The 18,157-nt window shown below is 52.7% G+C and overlaps 1 protein-coding gene across 3 annotated transcripts in view; it reads left to right on the forward strand.

Moving 5' to 3' along the window:
* DNMT3A (DNA methyltransferase 3 alpha) overlaps positions 1–18,157 on the forward strand; it is a 109,507-nt gene that overhangs the window by 36,998 nt on the left and 54,352 nt on the right. For all 3 annotated transcript variants that reach the window (XM_084792594.1, XM_084792593.1, XM_084792595.1), the window contains exon 3: positions 2,600–2,704. In XM_084792594.1, the coding sequence (XP_084648720.1) occupies positions 2,600–2,704 (105 nt within the window). The remainder of the gene's footprint in view (positions 1–2,599; positions 2,705–18,157) is intronic.

An 18,157-nucleotide genomic window follows, 5' to 3' on the forward strand; every position in this document is an offset into this window, starting at 1 on the left:
TGAAAAAAAGAGGTGAGGCTAGAAAGCTCCAGAGAGCCAGCCTCTCCCTCCACATGGGAGCCTGCCTCCTCAGCTGCTGGCTCCCCCTGGAAACCTTTATGGCCTCTCCAGCCTGTCTCCAGTGCCTTGTCCTCATGCCATTGTGCATTGTCCAGTGGCAATATCCTCCAGAGCCAGCTCTGATGACCCCTAGCCAAATCTCCTTGACAGCATTGCATCTGGTCTCTTGCCTAGAACTCCTTCATTGCTCCTACAATGAACCAGAGAGCTCTTCTGTTTCTCTGTCTATTCTGTCTTCTTTGCAAGCTGCACTGTCCCCACCAGTGGGTGCCGAGGTACGCCTGTCCGTCCCCCCCACTCACATCTCTTCAGAGGCCTGTTAGAACTTGAGCTGTGGGTGTCTGCCTCCCAGACATGCCCTGAGTAGATGCATGGTTGGGCAGACAGACAAATAGGTCAATGCTGCTCTTTTATTGTGTGTCAATGCCTGTGATTGGTCACAGTAGGTCTTCATTTCATGCCCTACCAATACCTGAAAATTAATGTGGTGAGCCACAAACTATTTTGAAATCACAGAAAATGAAAGTTGAGTGGGATGTGGAGGACCATCTCAGTTCTCCAGGAAATCTGGGCACCCTCGTCCATGGTACCAGTGTCTCTGTGGCTTGGCTCTTCCTGTGAGATCTGCAAAGCCATTTTCAGCTGCTGATATCATGTGAGGCTTGGTGAGCAGCCTGCTGCCCTTCAGCTGGGCCAAGGGCTCTCTCCCCTTCCCCACCATTGTTTCTTCCAGTGGTTAGTCATGTTGGAGCCTGCTGAGTCAGAAAGGACTTGTGGGTGGTTTGTGGCCAGCCTGGAGCAGTGAGGCAGGACTTTCTAGGTACACAGCTCTGCGCCAGGAGGCGAGCCCAGAGGTCTCAGCCCTGAGCAGGTTTTGATGACAAGGAACAAAGCAAGCAGAACTTAGTGAGAAGGATCAAGAGGTGCCATGGTCTCCAAGGCACTTCTGAGGGATGATGACACACCACTGCCAGGGCCACACAAACCAGGCTTATGTCAGCCTGAATGAAATTCCTATATTCTGCCCAGAGGCCTTCATTTTAAGCATTGCTTGCATTTAAAAATGATAGTTTATTTAATTCTATTTTATGTGCATTAGTGTGAAAGTGTCAGGATTCCTTGGAACTGGAGTTACAGACAGCTGTGAGCTGCCATGTGGGTGCTGGGAATTGAACCCGGGTCTTTTGGAAGAACAGACAGTGCTCTTAACCACTGAGCCATCTCTCCACCCCCAGCATCGCATGCATTTTAAACATCACTAACCTGATCATTTCATGTTATTTTGGTTCTGATAAAGATTCACTAAATAGCTAGCTCCTTGAATGTTTATACCTGTATAAGTTTTTTTTCTTCATATAAGTAAAACCAGCTGTGGTCTGGGAATATGGCTCAGTGGTAGAGCAAATAGGTAGCAAATACCTAGCACCCAAACCAAACAGACTCAGAAATAACTCCCTTACCAGTGCCTTGTGCTATGACCTTTTGTTTGTTTGTTTGTTTACTCCTTCTTTTCGTTTGTTTTGTTTTGTTTTGATTTGATTTGGGTTTTGTTTTTTGAGTCAGGGTTTTTCTGTGTAGCCTTGGCTGTCCTGTACTCACTTTGTAGACAAAGCTGGCCTCAAACTCAGAGATCTGCCTGCTTCTGCCTCCCTAGTGCTGGGCTAACAGGCGTGCACCAAGGCACCTAGCTGTATTATTATCTTATAATTAGGAAAATATAGGATCGTGGAGATAGCTCAGTGGGTAAAGCGCTGGCTGCACAAGTTTGACGGTTCAAGGTCAGACCCCTAGGACCCACAGGAAAAGTCGGTGATGTGGTGTAACCCCAGTGTTGGGGAGGCAGGGTCAGGAGGAGCCCTGGTGCTTACCATCCAATTTAACTCAATCATGGAGTTCAGTGAGAAGACCCTGTCTCAAAAAATAAGGTTTAGGGCAAGGCACAATGGCACATGCCTGTAATCCCAGCACTCTGGGAGGCAGAGGCAGGCTGATCTACAAAGTGAGTCCAGGACAGCCAAGGCTACACAGAGAAACCCTATCTCAAAACAACAACAACAATAGAAGCTGGGCATGGGGCAAACACTTCAATCCTGGCACCTAGGAGGCAAGATTTATTTTTGTTGTTTGTTTTTGAGGCCTGGTCTATGTAGCAAGTTCAAGGGTTATATAGTGAGACCATATCTTAAAAAAAAAAAGCACACACAGCACAGTCATCAGAGGGTCATCAGTGGTAACACCTGCTGGAAGTCCCTGAGGTCCCTCTAGGACTTAAGCTAGCCAACTCTTTCATTTGGTCCACGCTTGGGATTGAACCTAGGGTCTTGTGCATGCCAGGCAAATCTTCTGCCACTGAAGCTGCACCCCACCCTGGGGATGTGTTGGGATGGGGCTCAGCTTCACCTTACAGGAGGGGTGGGGACAGCATGGCACAGCCCTGGAAATGTGACTGTTTTGGAGGAGGCCAAGGCCAGCCCAGACAGCCTGGAACACAGTGCCTCTTGGGTCAGCTCTGCCTTACAGGGTGTGTCTGTGCCCACAGGAAGGAGAGGAACAGGAGGAGAGTCGTGGCAAGGAGGAGCGCCAGGAGCCCAGCGCCACGGCCCGGAAGGTGGGGAGGCCTGGCCGGAAGCGCAAGCACCCACCGGTGAGTGTCCTCTCTCCCGTGCCCCGCGCCTGTGCCTGTGCCGAGGGCAGCAGTGATGTGTGTCTGCAGGGCTTTGCTAGATCCTCCGTTCTTTGAACCTCCTGACACCTTTCTTTCCCTGTTTTCTCCAGCTTTGATCTAGAGGGCAGGGAACTTGTCTGGTAGGTGTGGGAGCTGACATTACTACCAGGCTCTGAACCCTGGCTTCGCTCTGGAAGGGCAACCAAGAAAGCCTGCCAGGCTCCCCAGCTGGACTGAGTAAGAGCCTCCGAGTCTGGCCATACAGGCCCCTGCCACAGAGCTACCTCTAGCCATGGTCCTCTGCTCCCACGAGAGGAACTTCAGGAAAGGACCTGAGGCCAGAGCCTGATTCTTGCAGGCAGAACTTCTGCAAGAGAGGACCTGGGCACTGCTGAAAGGCTGCAGGGTGGCGGTGATACAGCTGGCCACAAGCTCCTGCTCCAGGGAGCCACGCTGCTGAGCTCTGGGGGTGTGGTGGAGCTGTGGGCTGGAAAAGCCTGCCTTTCTCATGCCTAACCTCGGTGGATAATTATTTCCCAGCACAAGGCCAGCTGGTTCCTTTCTCTTAGCCCTTCCAGCAGAGAACAGTAAACTTGGAGCAGCAGGAGGGGGGCTGGTGGGGGGAGAGGGGCTGGTGGGGGGGTGCAGAGCAGGGGCTCCAGATTGGTAACTCAGTCCTGCATGGCAGTGGGTCAGGGAGCAGTGATTTTCACACATCCAGTTCTGGAGATGGGTCCAGAGAGGCCAGAGGTTCTGGGAACCTGCTGGGAGCTAACTGGTGCCACGGCCAAGCCTGCTTCGGCCAAGCCTGCTTCGTGTGCAGGGGCGGCGGGAGTTAGGTAACCAGCCGCTAAGTCATTTAGGACACTTTAATAATAAAGAGCACATGGATATTTCATGGCATGTAATGAAAAATTAACTTGACAATGGAAGGATGAACCGAGAGTTCAGGAGAATTTCCGGTTCGAGGCAGGAAGCAGGCTCCCCCCCCCCCCCCATGCATCTGCCTGCCTAAGAACACCTTGGGGGTGAACGTGTGAGAGGGGGCAGCTGGCTCCATTGGACTGCAGGCATGTCCTTGCCCGACTGAGGCACCTCAGCCTGTACTCTGCAGAGCGGATTTCTCCACTCTAGTTACTGAGGACCCAGAGCCACCACCTGTAACAAATAAAGAGTCAGTGACCCCTTGACTCCAATTTGTCGGTCTGGAATCAAAAGGAAGGCGCAGCGCCGAGAGTGGGTGAAAGTCTGGCGTCAGAGGGTATAAGGAAATAGCTTGCAGAGTGAGGACTGGGCAGGAGGCGATCAGCCCGTGTGTGGATCCCGCCCATCGGTGCAGAAGGAAAAGTACTGTCTGTTGAGTCCCGCAGACCTGGTTCAAATACCAGCTTCACAAGTCACCACCTTAATGAGCTTGATCTAGTCACCACCAGGATGCATTCCTCCTCAGCGTGCCCTGACAGTGAGATGAATTCAGTCCGGTGCTGAGCACCGGCTAGGCTTGTCCCTGTCGAGCACCACGATGCTGACAGTGTCTGGCATGCCCCAGCTATGTGACCTTGTGCGGTCACTTACCCCTCTGACTGCTTCATCCGTGGTAAAATGGGCTGCCACCAATACATGCCCTGTATACCTCCTGGTGTGCTTTCAAACAGGGAAGGGGAGCCCAAACGGGCAGTGCTGGCTGGATAATAAACTTGCATAATGTCAACTCAACGGCCAGTGTCCACAGACCAGGGTGTGGGCCTTTGGGGTGGGGTCCAGCCCCTATGGGAGGCAGTGTACACTGTGCAAAGTATCACGTGGATGTGGTCCAGACTGTGTCCAGGGTGACACCTCCTGGACTGAGAAGAGCCTGTTGGAAAGCGGGAGCCGACTGAGGAGTCTGGGGCCTGCGATAAACGTTAGAAGGAGGCCTTGTGGTCTGGAGTATGGCTTGGTTGGTAGGGTACTTGCCTAACATGCATGGTCCCTGATTTTTGTTTATGTTTGATTTGGTTTTTCCAGACAGAGTGTCTCTGTGTAGCTTTGGCTGTCCTGGAATTCACTCTGTAGAGCAGGCTGGCCTAGAACTCACAGATCTATCTGTCTTCCTCTCCCCAAGTGCTGGGATTACAGGTGTGTGCCCCCCGAGCCTAAAATCCCTGGGCTTGATTCCAGTACTATATAATATTGAGCAAGGAGGCACACATCTGTAATCTCACTTGGGTGTGGAAGCAGGAGGATTAAAAGTTCCAGGTCAGCCTGGAGGTGGTAGCTCACACCTTCAGTCCCACCCTGTGGGAGGCAGAAGCAGGGAGATCTATGTGTATTCAAGACTAGCCTGGTTACAGAGGGTAGCAAAAGCTACATAGAGAAACCCTGTCTTGAAAAGCCAATAATAATAGCAATAATGATAATGATGATGATGATGATGATAATAATAGTAAGTTGAAGGGTATCCTCACCAAATAGTTTGAGGCCAGCCTTGGCTATTTGAGATCCTGTCCAAAAAAATTAAATAAATTTTTTTTGAGACAGAGTTTGTTTTTTTTGGGTATTTTTTTGGTTTTTTCAAGACAGGGTTTCTCTGTGTTATCTTGCTGTCCTGAACTTGCTTTGTAGACCAGGCTGGCCTCAAACTCAGCGTTTCGCCTGCCTCTGCTTCTGCCTCCCGAGGGCTGGGGTTACAGGTGTGCGCCACCACTCCTGGCAAAAAAAAAAATTTTTTTTTTGTAAGGAGCTAGAGAGTTGGCTTAGCAGTGTGGAGCACTTGTTGCTCCTGCAGAGGACCTGGGCTTTGACTTCCATCACCCACGTGGTGGATCACGACCATATAGAACTCTAGATCCAGGGAATCAGCCGCTGTCTTTCTGACCTCCAAGGGCACCAGGCAGGAATGTGGAACACAGACATACAAACAGGCAAAACACTCATACATAAAAAAATGTTTTAAAGTACACCTTACATATGTTGTAGGGAACAGAAAGTCAGCTCAGAAAGTACAGCTTTACTAGGGGGCTGCTGGGGGGTCTCCTGACACTGCGGGCGACCCTCTGTCCCTCCCTCCCAATCCCCCCCCCCCCCAGTTCCTGGTCCCGGTGGGGCAGGTGCCCTGACCTTCTCCTTTCTTCCTAGTGTCCTTTTCTCCTTCTCAGCAGGATCTGCTGCAGCTGTGGCCCTGGGATTAGGTTTCCTGGGAACACTGGAGCAGCCCAGAGTGTCCTGTGTCCCCCAGGCAGGTCTGTAGAGGGCAGGGGAGGAGGGAAGGTGGGGATCTAGAATCTGAGCGTGGGCCAAGGGGCCTCGCTGTGTAGCCCTGGCTGGCCTTCTGGAGTGCTGGGGTTAAAGGTGTGTGGTGTGCACCAGGACCGAGGGGCCTCGCTGTGTAGCCCTGGCTGGCCTTCTGGAGTGCTGGGTTTAAAGGTGCGTGGTGTGTGCCACTGAGCCCAGCAGAATTCCATTACTTTCTGTTTATCTCTATTTTATTTATTTTTATGTGCATGGGTGTTTTGCCTGCATGTATGTCTGTGTGCTGTGAGCGTGCCTGGTGCCCACAGAGGCCAGAGGAAGGCTTTGGATCCTTTGGAACTGTAGTTACAGCCAGCTGTGAGCTGCCACATGGGTTCTCAGAATCTGGGACCTGGGTCTTCTGGAAGAGTAGCAAATGTTGTTAATGGTTGAGCCATCTCTCCATCCCTGGGACTCCTTCCTTCCTTTCTTTTTCTGGGGGGAGGGAGTATGTTTTAAGACAGGGTTCCTTGGGTGCTGGAGAGATGGCTCCAAGGTTAAGAACACTGACTACTCTTCTAGAGGTCCTGAGTTCAATTCCCGGCAACCACATGGTGGCTCACAGCCATCTATAATGTGATCTGATGCCCTCTTCTGACCTGCAGGTGTATATGCAGGCAGAGCACTGTATACATAATGAATAAATAATGATAAATAAATCTTAAAAAAAAAAAAAAAGACAGGGTTTCTTTGTTCAACAGGCCTGGCTGTCCTGGAACTTCCTTTGTAGACCAGGCTGGCCTCGGACTCACAGAGACGCTCCTGGCTCTGCTGGGATCAGAGTGTGCCCTCACACTCCATTTCTTATAAGACAAGCTGTACCTAACTTTCCAGCTCGTTGCCATCTTATTTCCCAACCCCTCCACACTAGTTCCCAACACTTAGCCATCTTGGACGGAAGAACCTCATATTCTTGCTGGCCCCCTGCCCCCACCAAAATATTCCAGGTCCATTTTCCCCATTTGTGCTGTTTCATAGCTCTACTTGCCTTCTCTCTTGGGGCCACACCCCATCAAGCCTGAAGCCCAGGGCCAGGGAGGTAGTTCAGCAGGCAAAGGTACTCGCACCCACTGCACATACTTGGCAGCCCAAATTCAGACCCCAGAATCTGTGAAAAAGTGAAAGAAGAGGACTGACTCCACAAAGTTGTCCAATAATTTCCACGCCCAAGCTGTGGTGTGTGCATTCCCCTGATAATAACACATAGACACACATACACACTCACACAGGCACCCACACACAGATACATACATACAGTGACACACAGACATACACACATAGGCATACACACAAAGGCACACACACACACAAGTAAAAGAAAATAATAAAAAAACAAAGTCCACTTTGGCCCCTCTAGGTAAGTCCCGTCTTGACCTGCTTGTAAAATCAGTTCTGGTGAGTACTGAGAAACCAGACGATGAGCTGGGCGTGGTGGCGCACGCCTTTAATCCCAGCACTGGGGAGGCAGAGGCAGGTGGATCACTGTGAGTTCGAGGACAGCCTGGTCTACAAAATGAGTACAGAGAAACTCTGTCTCAAAAAACCAAGAAAGAAAGAAAGAAAGAAGGAAAGAAGGAAAGGAAGGAAGGAAGGAAGGAAGGAAGGAAGAAACCAGATGAGCTGTAAGCCACACGTTTGGATGGCAGTGGTCTGATTTATTTACTTATTTACATACTCACTTAGTGGTACTTAGACCTAGTTTACACATCTTGAGCCAAGTGCTCAGCCCATGAGCCACACCCCCAGCCCCTGAGCCACACCCCCAGCCCCTGAGCCACACCCCCAGCCCCTGAGCCACACCCCCAGCCTCTGAGTCACACCCCCAGCCCCTGAGTCACACCCCCAGCCTCTGAGTCACACCCCCAGCCCCTGAGCCACACCCCCAGCCCCTGAGCCACACCCCCAGCCTCTGAGTCACACCCCCAGCCCCTGAGCCACACCCCCAGCCCTGGAAACTCTCCTCTCCTCCTGCCCCTTCTTTAATCAAGTAATATTATTACTACATCCAGGTGCCTGTTTTTGTTTTTACAATGATATGATTTCTTAGCAAATAGTGAGCTTAAAATCCAGGCCCATCACAGCTCCCCTGTCCCCCAATCCCTCTTCTCCCACCCCTGGGATCCACAATCCAAATCTTAGATTTGCCTTTAACCCTGGATAAGTAGAGTTTGTCCCTTCACTGGTTGAGTTTGGTTTGGGGTGGGTGGGGTGGGGTGAGGTCAGGTGGGGTGGGGTCGGGTCAGTGGGTCGGGTGGGGGTGGTTCATGGTTTCTTTGGTTGTGGAGGTAGGGAACTTGCAAGGCATCCGAGGTGGACCTTAATCTACTGGTTGTGCTGCCTCCTCCTCCCTCCCTCAGGTGCTGTGATAGCAGGCAGGACCTCCCTCCCTCCCTCCCTCAGGTGCTGTGGTGGCAGACAGGACCTCCCTCCCTCCCTCCCTCCCTCCCTCCCTCAGGTGCTGTGGTGGCAGGCAGGACCTCCCTGCCTCCCTCAGGTGCTGTGATGGCAGGCAGGACCTCCCTCCCTCCCTCCCTCCCTCCCTCCCTCAGGTGCTGTGGTGGCAGGCAGGACCTCCCTGCCTCCCTCAGGTGCTGTGGTGGCAGACAGGACCTCCCTCCCTCCCTCCCTCCCTCCCTCCCTCAGGTGCTGTGGTGGCAGGCAGGACCTCCCTGCCTCCCTCAGGTGCTGTGATGGCAGGCAGGACCTCCCTCCCTCCCTCAGGTGCTGTGGTGGCAGGCAGGACCTCCCTCCCTCCCTCCCTCAGGTGCTGTGGTGGCAGGCAGGACCTCCCTCCCTCCCTCCCTCAGGTGCTGTGGTGGCAGGCAGGCACGCCCACCACATCTAGCTTTCCTTGCTGCTTTCAGGTGTGAGTGGTTGGCTGGTTGTCTTTTGAGGGAGTCTCACTGTGTAGCCCTGGCTGTCCTTGGGCTTCCCACAATCATCCTGCCCGTTGATTCCATTATTTTGACTCTTGGTATCATAGCTCTTTTGCATAGCTGTGCCAAGTGGAGCAGTTTCATTACCCCACTATTGAGGACTAAAACCAAGAATAAAAGGCCAATAGGGCAGCACTTTGTTGCCTACAAAGACCAGTTTAAAGGCCAACCTCAGGCTGGCGAGATGACTTAGTACGTAAAAACTTGAAGAATCCATGGAGGGTGGAGAGAATCAGCTGCTAAGAGTTGTCCTCCACCCTTCACAAGAGTGCCATGGTGTGAGCACGCATGCACACGTGCACACACACACACACACACACACACACACACACACACACACACACACTCCCACCCCCTACTGTGAAGCCCTGAGCTTAAGCCCCGTGCTTTCGTTCTCCCTGGGAGCCTGGGTCCACAAAGGCTCTATTTTTTTTTTAAGTTAATATATAAATGCAGGGCTGTTTGAAAACATGCAAACTGTTCCAAAAAACACACAAAGAAAGCTGAGATCTGGGGGCGTAGTTCAGTTGGTAGCTTGCTTGCCGTGCGTGCACAAGGCACTGGTTTTGATTCTCAGCACTGCAGAAACGCGCCTGGAATGTTTGGGATATGGAGGATCAGAAGTTCAAGGCCATCCTTAGTTAGTATCAAATTCAAGGCTAGCCTTGGCTGCATGAGACCCTGTCTCAGAAATAAAAAATAAAAAGAAAATATAACCGAGGGAGGAATTTGATACAAATCCCAGGAATCCAGGTATAATTGGGAAGGCTGGGGTGGTCCAAAGACTGGGAGATGAGCAGCATTGCATTGCATTGGTGAAAGCCAAGATAGTGCCAGCAAGAGGAAACAGGAAGCCAGCTGCTGGGCTAGGAGGGGCTTAGGAAGGGAGCTGACACCTGGGCCAGGGCTTGTGCGCTGGCCAGGGCCCATGCTGGGGAGGAGGAGACCAGCATGTGTAATCAGGCCTGTGTGTGTGTCCCGGTGGAAAGAAAGGGCCATCTCTCTGTCCACCTGCTCCTGAGGACATTGCCGTGTGACCAGTGGGGCTATGCAAGGCTGGCTCCTGCCTGGTCACAAGCCCAGACAGCTCTGGAGACAGTTCTTTGTGGGTGGTTCCAGCTGGGTCATCAGAGGGACAAGTTCTGTCTTGGCCCACCTGACCCTGGGGTTCGGGGAGTTGGGGAGGGCGAGGGGCGGTGACTGGTCCCCTAAGGTTCTACAATGTTTGCTAGCTGCCTGCATATTGATGGGGACTCATACCCACTGACTTCCTCCAGGGTTATTTTTGCTTGGAGGGAGCATTCTGAGGTCACTCTTGCTAAGAATAACCCAGCAAGGGCGGGAGGAGGAGTGGGTGGGAGCTGGCGCTGAACTCAGCTGAGCTAGGCTGGGCTTCTTACCCCACTGCAGCCTCCTGCACAGCGGGGAGGGAGTGGGTTCCAGAGGGCAGCACTGCAGGGCAGCAGAGCAGACTCCAGGGGAAACCAGGGGGCCCGCTGGGCTGAGCCTCAGCTAGCTGGGCAGTTTCACAGCTCCCAGGGCTTTGCAGTGTGCGTTACTTTCCATTTGAGTCGTCTTCAACCAGAACCAAATCCCCTGCTTGTTTCCAGACCAGATCTGTGTTTTGCCAGCTCTTTAAATGGACACTTGGTGGCTGATCCCCCCTTGACTTTAAGTTCTCTTAGTCCTGGGCTGCTGGTCCTGGTCACACCTCTGCAGCTGTCTTCCAGAAGGCCTGAGGGAGATAGAGCTGTAAGGGGTATGCAGAGTTCCAGGCCTTTAACTCTTCCTGAAGATTTGCCCTCTGGAGCGTGCAAGCAGATTCTGAGGGAGTCCAGTCCAGAGGGGCTTGGTCAATGGTGTGGACCTTGAGGGTCATGGAAGCCAGGGAAAACCTGCTGGGAAGTGTGGGGCTTGCCTGGCCCTTTAAAGAGGGCAGGAGCTGAGTGCAGTGGCACACTCCTGTAATCCCAGCACATGGGAAAGTAGAGGCAGGTGGATGTCTGTCAGTTTGAGGCCAGCCTGGTCTACAAAGTGAGCCCAGGACAGCCAGGGCTACACAGAGAAACCCTGTCTCAAATTTAAGTAAATAAATAAATGCGGGTGCTTCTTTGCCCAGCTTCGTTGTTTTGAGGCGGACTGGTCCCCAGCTGGCAGTCCTCCCCCTGCCTCAAGCTCCACTCTGTAGGCCTTGAGACGTGGGAAGAGAGAGACCGTGGAGCAAGAAGTCTGCAACCTGCTGAGGGTGTAGAAAAACAGAGCGTGGTTCGTTGATCAGATGAAGGCGTGGAAGGAGATGCCACCACCGCTCCCAGTGACAGCTCAACAGGGGCAGTGTCGGCTGCTGTCAGAGACCAGGACTTCTGGGATAGAGTCATAGGGGTTATAACTGTAGCCAGCTGGTCCTGTCTCAGTGGCAAAGCCCCTGTCAAACATGCTGGCTTCCACGCTGACACTGGGTGGGGTGCAACCAGAGGTGGAGGGCAGCTAGCCTTATTGTGAAACTATCCCAATGAATTAAAAAAAAAAAATCCACCTCCATTTGTGCCCCATGTTGACTCCTCACCAGGGTCACACATTTTAGGGCCCCTTCCAACAGGCACCTCACGTGCACTGGTCGGTCCAGTCATACCAGCCCCTTTCCTGCCATGCAGCACTGGTCAGTACATGTATGTGCTCCTCACCGTCACCTGGAGCAGCGGTGTGAGCCTGTGACGGTTAACACCGGCTACCAACCTGAGGGCAGGGAGAATCACCTCAGAGACAGACCTCTGTGAGGGAGATGCTGGTTTGGGTTTGCTAAAGTCGGAAGACCCAACCAGAGTGCGGGAGGCACCACTACGAGGGCTGGGATCCTGAACGGGATGAGGAGGAGAAAGCCAGCAGAGCACCAGCATCCCTCTCTGCTCCCTGGCTGGGATGCAGGGTGGCCAGCTGCCTTCAGCTCCTGAAGCCATGCGGATGGCACCCTGGAATGAGCCTTGCCTTCCTGAGCTGCTTTTGTCAGGTGTTTTTCCAGCAAGAAAAGCAACAGATGCAACACATGGCAGCTCTTTCCGCCATCAGCAAGCTGGGAATCCTGGGAAGGGCAAGTGAGTGAGCACAGTCAGGCGATGATGCTAGCTGGACACATTAAGCAGACTATGGCTCTCCAGAGAGTGACAAAGGCTCAGGAGTCACACTATGTGGGATAGGATGGCACAGCACTGAGCCTAAAGGGGGCACCTGAGACACCACTTGCTTGTTTGCTTTTTTTTTTTTTTTAATTTCCTTTTTTGTTTGTTTTTTGTTTTGTTTTTTTGAGACAGAGTTTCTCTGTGTAGTCTTGGCTGTCCTGAACTCGCTTTGTAGACCAAGCTGGCATTGAACTCACAGAGATCTGCCTGCCTCTGCCTCTCTGAGTCCTGGGATGAAAGGCATGCATCACCATGCCCAGTGGATGCTTTTATTTTTCAATGTGATTTATTTTATGTGTCTGGGTGCTTTGCCTGCATGTATATATGTAACACATGAGTTACTGGTGCCTGTATATACCAGGAAAGAGTATCAGATTCCCTTGGTCTAGGGTTAAGATGCTTGCGAACCACCTTGTGAGCCCTGGGAATTGAACCTGGCTCCTGTGGAAGAACAGTTAGTGCTCTTAACTGCTCAGTCATCTTTCCATCCCACAGAAGTGTGTTTTTTTAAATTTAAGATTTATTTATTATGTATACAGTTGTTCTGCCTGCATGTGTGCCTGCATGCCAGACTTGGGCACCAGATCTCATTATAGATGGTTGTGAGCCACTATTAGTGGTTGCTAGGAATTGAACCTAGGACCTTTGGAAGAACCGCCAGGGCTCTTAACCTCTGAGCCATCTCTCCAGCCTCAGAAGTGTTTTTTAAAAGGAAATTTCCTTCAAAACATGGCTGCCCTACATACAATGATTCCTTCAAAGGATCTTTCAATTTCCTCTGAAGCCCTTTTACATTTTGTTTTTTTTATTTCACTTTATGTATGTGAGTGTTTTGCCTGCATATATGTCTGTGTGCCACATATGTGCCTAGTGTCCGGAGATGCCACAAAAGAGCTTTGGTTCCCCTGGGACTGGAGTTATATGGGTGGTTGCGAGCCACCATGTGGGTCTTGGGAACCGAATCCAGGTCTTCTGAAAGAGAAACAAGTGTTCTAACCACTTTGCCATATCTCCAGCCCCACCCCAAATCCCTCTGCAGTTGACTTCAAAGAGCCCGGCTAGGCCCTCCTGCAGGTGAACAGGTATCCCTGCTGGAGTGGTTTGTCACTGGGCTGGCCTCTCACTGGAGATGCCTGTCCTCACACCTCTTTGCCATGGCTGCGATAGCCTGGTAGTTATTACTTAGCCGAGTCCACACCAGGAAAGATCTCTGGGGAAGCGGCAGAGCCAGGCTGAGCTGATGAGGAGAGCCTGGGGGACTTGGCCACACTGCTGCCTCCTTCAGCTGCTCTCCTGGATAGACGGCTCCTGGAGGAGTGGGGGGCCTGGCGATGTGGCATGGGGCTCCATTTATTCCAGGAAGGCTGAGCCAGGGGAGCCTTGGGAACCTCTTATGGAAGAGCATGGGATGGGCTTTCTGATTGCAGATCAGGAAAGGGCTGCAGAAAGTCCTGAGGGTGGCTGTTATGGCCCAGTGCCAGCTCTTCCCTGGGCAGGGCTGCCTTCTTACCTATTCGATGGATTCCTGAAACCAGAGTCAACCTGGAAGACCCCAGGCTTGGTCTGCCTTCAGTGGGCTTGCAGGACAGTGTAGGGAGTTAGGAAAGGCCCTAAGTTGGCGCGCTTTGGTTTCCTTCGCTCCTTGCATCAGGGTGGCTCAGCCACTGCCTAGGCAGTTGGCCAGTGACTCTTCTGTGTAGCTGAGGTGAACCTTTGTCTGGGCCCATGACTGACCAGGGTTCCTGGATGGCTGGGCACTGCTGAAGACGTGAAGGCACAACAGCAGGCCCTAAGAGAGCAGAAGGAGGTCTCGGTGGCCTCCCGGCGGAAGTGGCTAGTGTGGAAAAGGAAGGGTGCTGCCTCGTCTCTCCCTCTCCACCAGGCGAGCACCTCAGTGCTCAGACTCCATTGCTCCAATATCTTTTGCCTCTTCTCTTATAAACCTGGCTTGGGGGCTTTTATGTTAAACATAGTTATAACAAAGAATTCTAACAATGTCCCCCAAGGGGATTGTGACACTTGTCTTTGCTTTGAGAGGCATGGCCTCACCTGGGGCAGGATGGGTCACGGTTACACTCAGCAGAGTTAGCTGAAGAGTAAGGGGTGGGGGTCTGGGGGCTTCAAAGTGGTCAGAGTCTAGTTGCAGAAGGCTCCTTGATTGACCCCTGGTCGTCCCCCCCTCCTCGAGCTGGAGGCTGCCCTTCTTTTCATGCTTCCTTTCCTGTGAGGGAGACTGAGCCAGGGAGGCAGCCGTCCCTCAGATGTCTCTCCTGCACTTGGTCATCTGGGAGCTTTGCTGAGGAGTATGAGGATGCGTGTGAGCCGAGGCCGGCCTTGGAGCCATCTTCCTCAGACGAGCTAGGACTGCACATGTTGCCTCAGGATAATTAAGTTTATTGGTTTTATAAGAGAATGGATGCCAGGTCCTTTGCTGGGTGCTAGGGAGGGAGCTGGGGTGGAGAAAGGAATAGATAAATAAGGCGGAGCCCACAGCCCAGAGGGCGGCATACAGTAAACAAGCCACGAGTCCAGCATGGAGAATGGTAGAGTGAGAGTGTGGGGTCTCTGTGAGCAGTGTGGCCGGCCGTGGGGTGGGGGAGGGGAGGCCACCGTGGACTGCACCTCTGCCATCTGTGTGGTGAGGGCTGTGGGAGCCGGGCATAGGCTGAGGATTCGCCTGTTGTTCCTGGGAAGACAGGGATGTAGAATAACTGTTTCAGCGGTGGAGGACTTCTTTGTGGGGTGATGGTGGTCACAGAACGTGAATGTAGTTGGTGTTATACTTCAAAATGGTTAAAACGACAGATTCTGTATATGCTTTGTCCTAGATCTGGGGGATTCTTTTGTTTATTTTTTGAGACAGGGTCTCCCTACATAGCCAGGACTTGGCCTTGAACTTGTAGCAATCCTCTATGTCAGTCTCCCAAGTACTGGGACCAGGTCTGGATCACCACAGCCAGCTCCCACAGATTTGTTGTTGTTGTTGCTTTAAAAAAATTCCTTAAGGCCAGATGTGGTAGACAGTAGGGCGTGCAATAGCATCCTTGACCTGTATCCACTAGCTGCCAGCATGTGACATGTGACCCCAAACTGATCTCCAACTGCCTTGCCAAGTGTCCCGAGGGGGAGCAGTGGTGTTTCCCTGGCCAGGAGCCACCATGGACTCTGATCAGAATGGGTTGCACGAAGCAGATGCTGAGGAGGCGCTGGGCAGCGGGAAGCAGGGGAAAGTTGTCTGGAGACGGAGATGAGGTCTTTCCTGGCAGGGGGACAAAGGTCAGCAAACTGAGAACTCCTAGAGGTGAAGGCCACAGTGGCCTGCGCTGGCCCTCAGGGCGAGGTTGAGCCCAGCACCTGCCCACATCTGCCAGAATGAGGCAATGGTGGGTGGGGTGGCAGACAGTGGCAAAGGGACCAAGTTTGACTGAAATCTGGGATCTTAGGGTCACAATCTTCAGAGTGTTGTTCCTCGTACCCCCCAGTTCTGCAGAGGAGAAGGGTGCTGGCGGCTGCTGTGGCCTCTCTGGTGCTGTCTCCTGCAGCTGTGCTTAGCACCTCCTAAGATGGCCAGCAGTGACCCGTGGATTATCTGTCGCAGGGCTGTGCTGTCTTCCTCAGAGGCACTGTCAAAAGTAAAGTAAACAGAAACAGCTAGTGAGACGCTTTCGTCCGACATGCCAGTGGGGCCAGAGCTCCCTCTGGGCTTATGCACAGGGTGTGTGCACTTTTAACCTAGTCATTGTCGTTAACGAAGCTGTTGAGAATATTCATGGAGTGCTGTTGGGGTCCTACTCTGTGATATATCCAACTGGCTCAAACCAGACCCCTGTGTTCCAAGAGTCCAGGAGCTGATAGGGCCAAGGCCGAGGAGGAGCACAGTGTAGCCGTGCAGGTCTGGCTGCTCAAAATGCCCCTTTTTGTGAGCCCCCCAGCTCCTCCCCAGAAACTGGAAAGCTACCTCAGTGCATTGGCTGCAGACCTGATTCCTTCCTCAGGGTAGCTCCTGTGGGTGATTTACTCTGCCCAGTTACCCAGGTCCCAAGAGCCCTAGGGAGGGGCCATGCTCAGCCCAGGGTTCTGGGGGACAAGGAGAAGTGTTAGGAGTCATGAGTTCACTTGAACCTCAGGTCAGTGGCTGACTCATCACTTATCAGAACCAGAAAAGGAAATGGAGTAGCGGGCTGAAGCTCAGTGCGCAGAGAGAGCGCTTGCCTGGCGTGCACAAAGCCCACGGTCCCACCCCCAGCATTATTATAAATGGGGTGTGGTAGTGCGCACTTGTAATCCCAGCACTCAGAAAGGCAAGTGGTAGGGAGGTGAGGATCAGGAGTTTGAGGCTAACCCAGACTAGGTGAGGCTAGCCCGGACTATGCGAGAACCAATCTCAAAACAAAACAATATAGGAACCAGAGTCCAAGCAGTCGAGGGTCTGGGTGGTTAGGAAGAGAGCTCGATGGCGGGGCTGGGGATAGAGCTCGTAGATAGGATTTGAGTAATGCCCTCTAGGAAGGCTCTGGGTTTAATTCTCAGCACCAGAAGGGGGTGGGGAGGGTGGGGTGGGCCAAGGAGAAGAGGTGGACCTTTCAGCCACTGGGCTGCTCCTAGGCTTAGCGCTGTGTGGTAGATTCCCGTCCCCTCACCCACCTGTGTTCTGGCTCCCATTTCTGGGTGTATCTGATGCTACTGCAGAGGGGTCCTCCTGGCTGGGCTGGTGGGGGAGCCGCCCGTGCAGTGTGATTGTGAGACTGTGTGACTAGGCCCTTCTCTCATGCATGACTCGCCTCAGCCTTGCAGAGTGACAGACTGAGACAAGAAAGGTGCAAGGTGCAGTTTCAGTCCTGAGGTGGATCAGACATGTGGCATCGGGGATGGTGGCGGGGGTGGGGGGTGGGGGGGGGCAGGGGTTGCTGAAAGTAAGTGGGTGGTCTGTTTGCTCCTCTTGCCCAACAGTCTGGCAAAGCCTATGGAAGCCTCCCCTCCCCCAACCCCCAGCAGGAACTTCCTCTTCACGCTGCAGCCTCCTGGACCCCACAGCTGCTGAGACATGCAGCACTGCAGCCTCTCACCATTTTCTCCTTCTCAGATGAACTGCCTGAAGCGTAGACTGGGAGGCCTGGGAGGCCACAGCTGCCGGGCTCCTCAGGAGGCGGCACAGGTTTGCTGTTCTCTTCCAAGGCCTTGGTCCCTGTTTGCCCACCCCTCTGGGTTCCCTCCCAGGTAGCAGTGGTCTCACAGTTCCCATCGCAGACCTGAAGTGGAGGCTGTGTGCTGGTGCTCGCTGCCACCTTTTTGAAGGGAGTTTGGCATTGCTCTCTATACTTAGCCCAGCCAATCCTCCTGGGACTTTCCCTACAGATATGCCTAGCTATAGGGAACTGGAAGAGATGGGGCTCACTTCAGCAGGAAGCAGATCAGCTCAGTACCCACGGTTGGCGTGAGTCACAGAGCATCCGCTAAGCAGGAGGCAGAGCCATATGCATGGGTGTGGAGAGATGCCACTGTACTTGTCAGGGGAGAAGTGAGTTGTAGAACCTTCTGGGCAGCATGATAAAACACGATCTTGAATCTGGCTCTGTGTGTGAATATGTGGATAAATGCATAACTTACATGTGACTGTGAAAAGTCTAAAAACGAAGCCTAGCTCTTTGGCACACGCCTGCTATCCCAGGACTTGGAGTACAGAAGCAGGAGGATCAGGAGTTCAAGGCCACCCTCAGAGACATAGCCTGTTTGAAGCTAGCCTAGGCTGTATGAAACCTTTGTTTTATTTCATTTTTAAAAAACATTTTATGAGCCAGGTACGGTGACGCATGCCTATAATCCCAGCACTCAGGGAGGCAGAGGCAGGTGGATCTCTGTGAGTTGGAGGCTAGCCTGGTCTACAAAGTGAGTTCAGGATAACCAAGGCTACACAGAGAAACCCTGCCTCAAAAACAAAACAAAACAAAAGTTATAGCCAGGCTTGGTGGCATACACCTGTAATCCCAACACTGGGAGGCGGAAGCAGGAGGATCTGTGTGAGTTTGAGGCCAGCTTGATATACAAAGCAA

The sequence above is a fragment of the Acomys minous genome, assembly GCF_964271855.1.
Source record: "Acomys minous genome assembly, chromosome: 8".
Lineage (NCBI taxonomy): Eukaryota > Metazoa > Chordata > Mammalia > Rodentia > Muridae > Acomys > Acomys minous.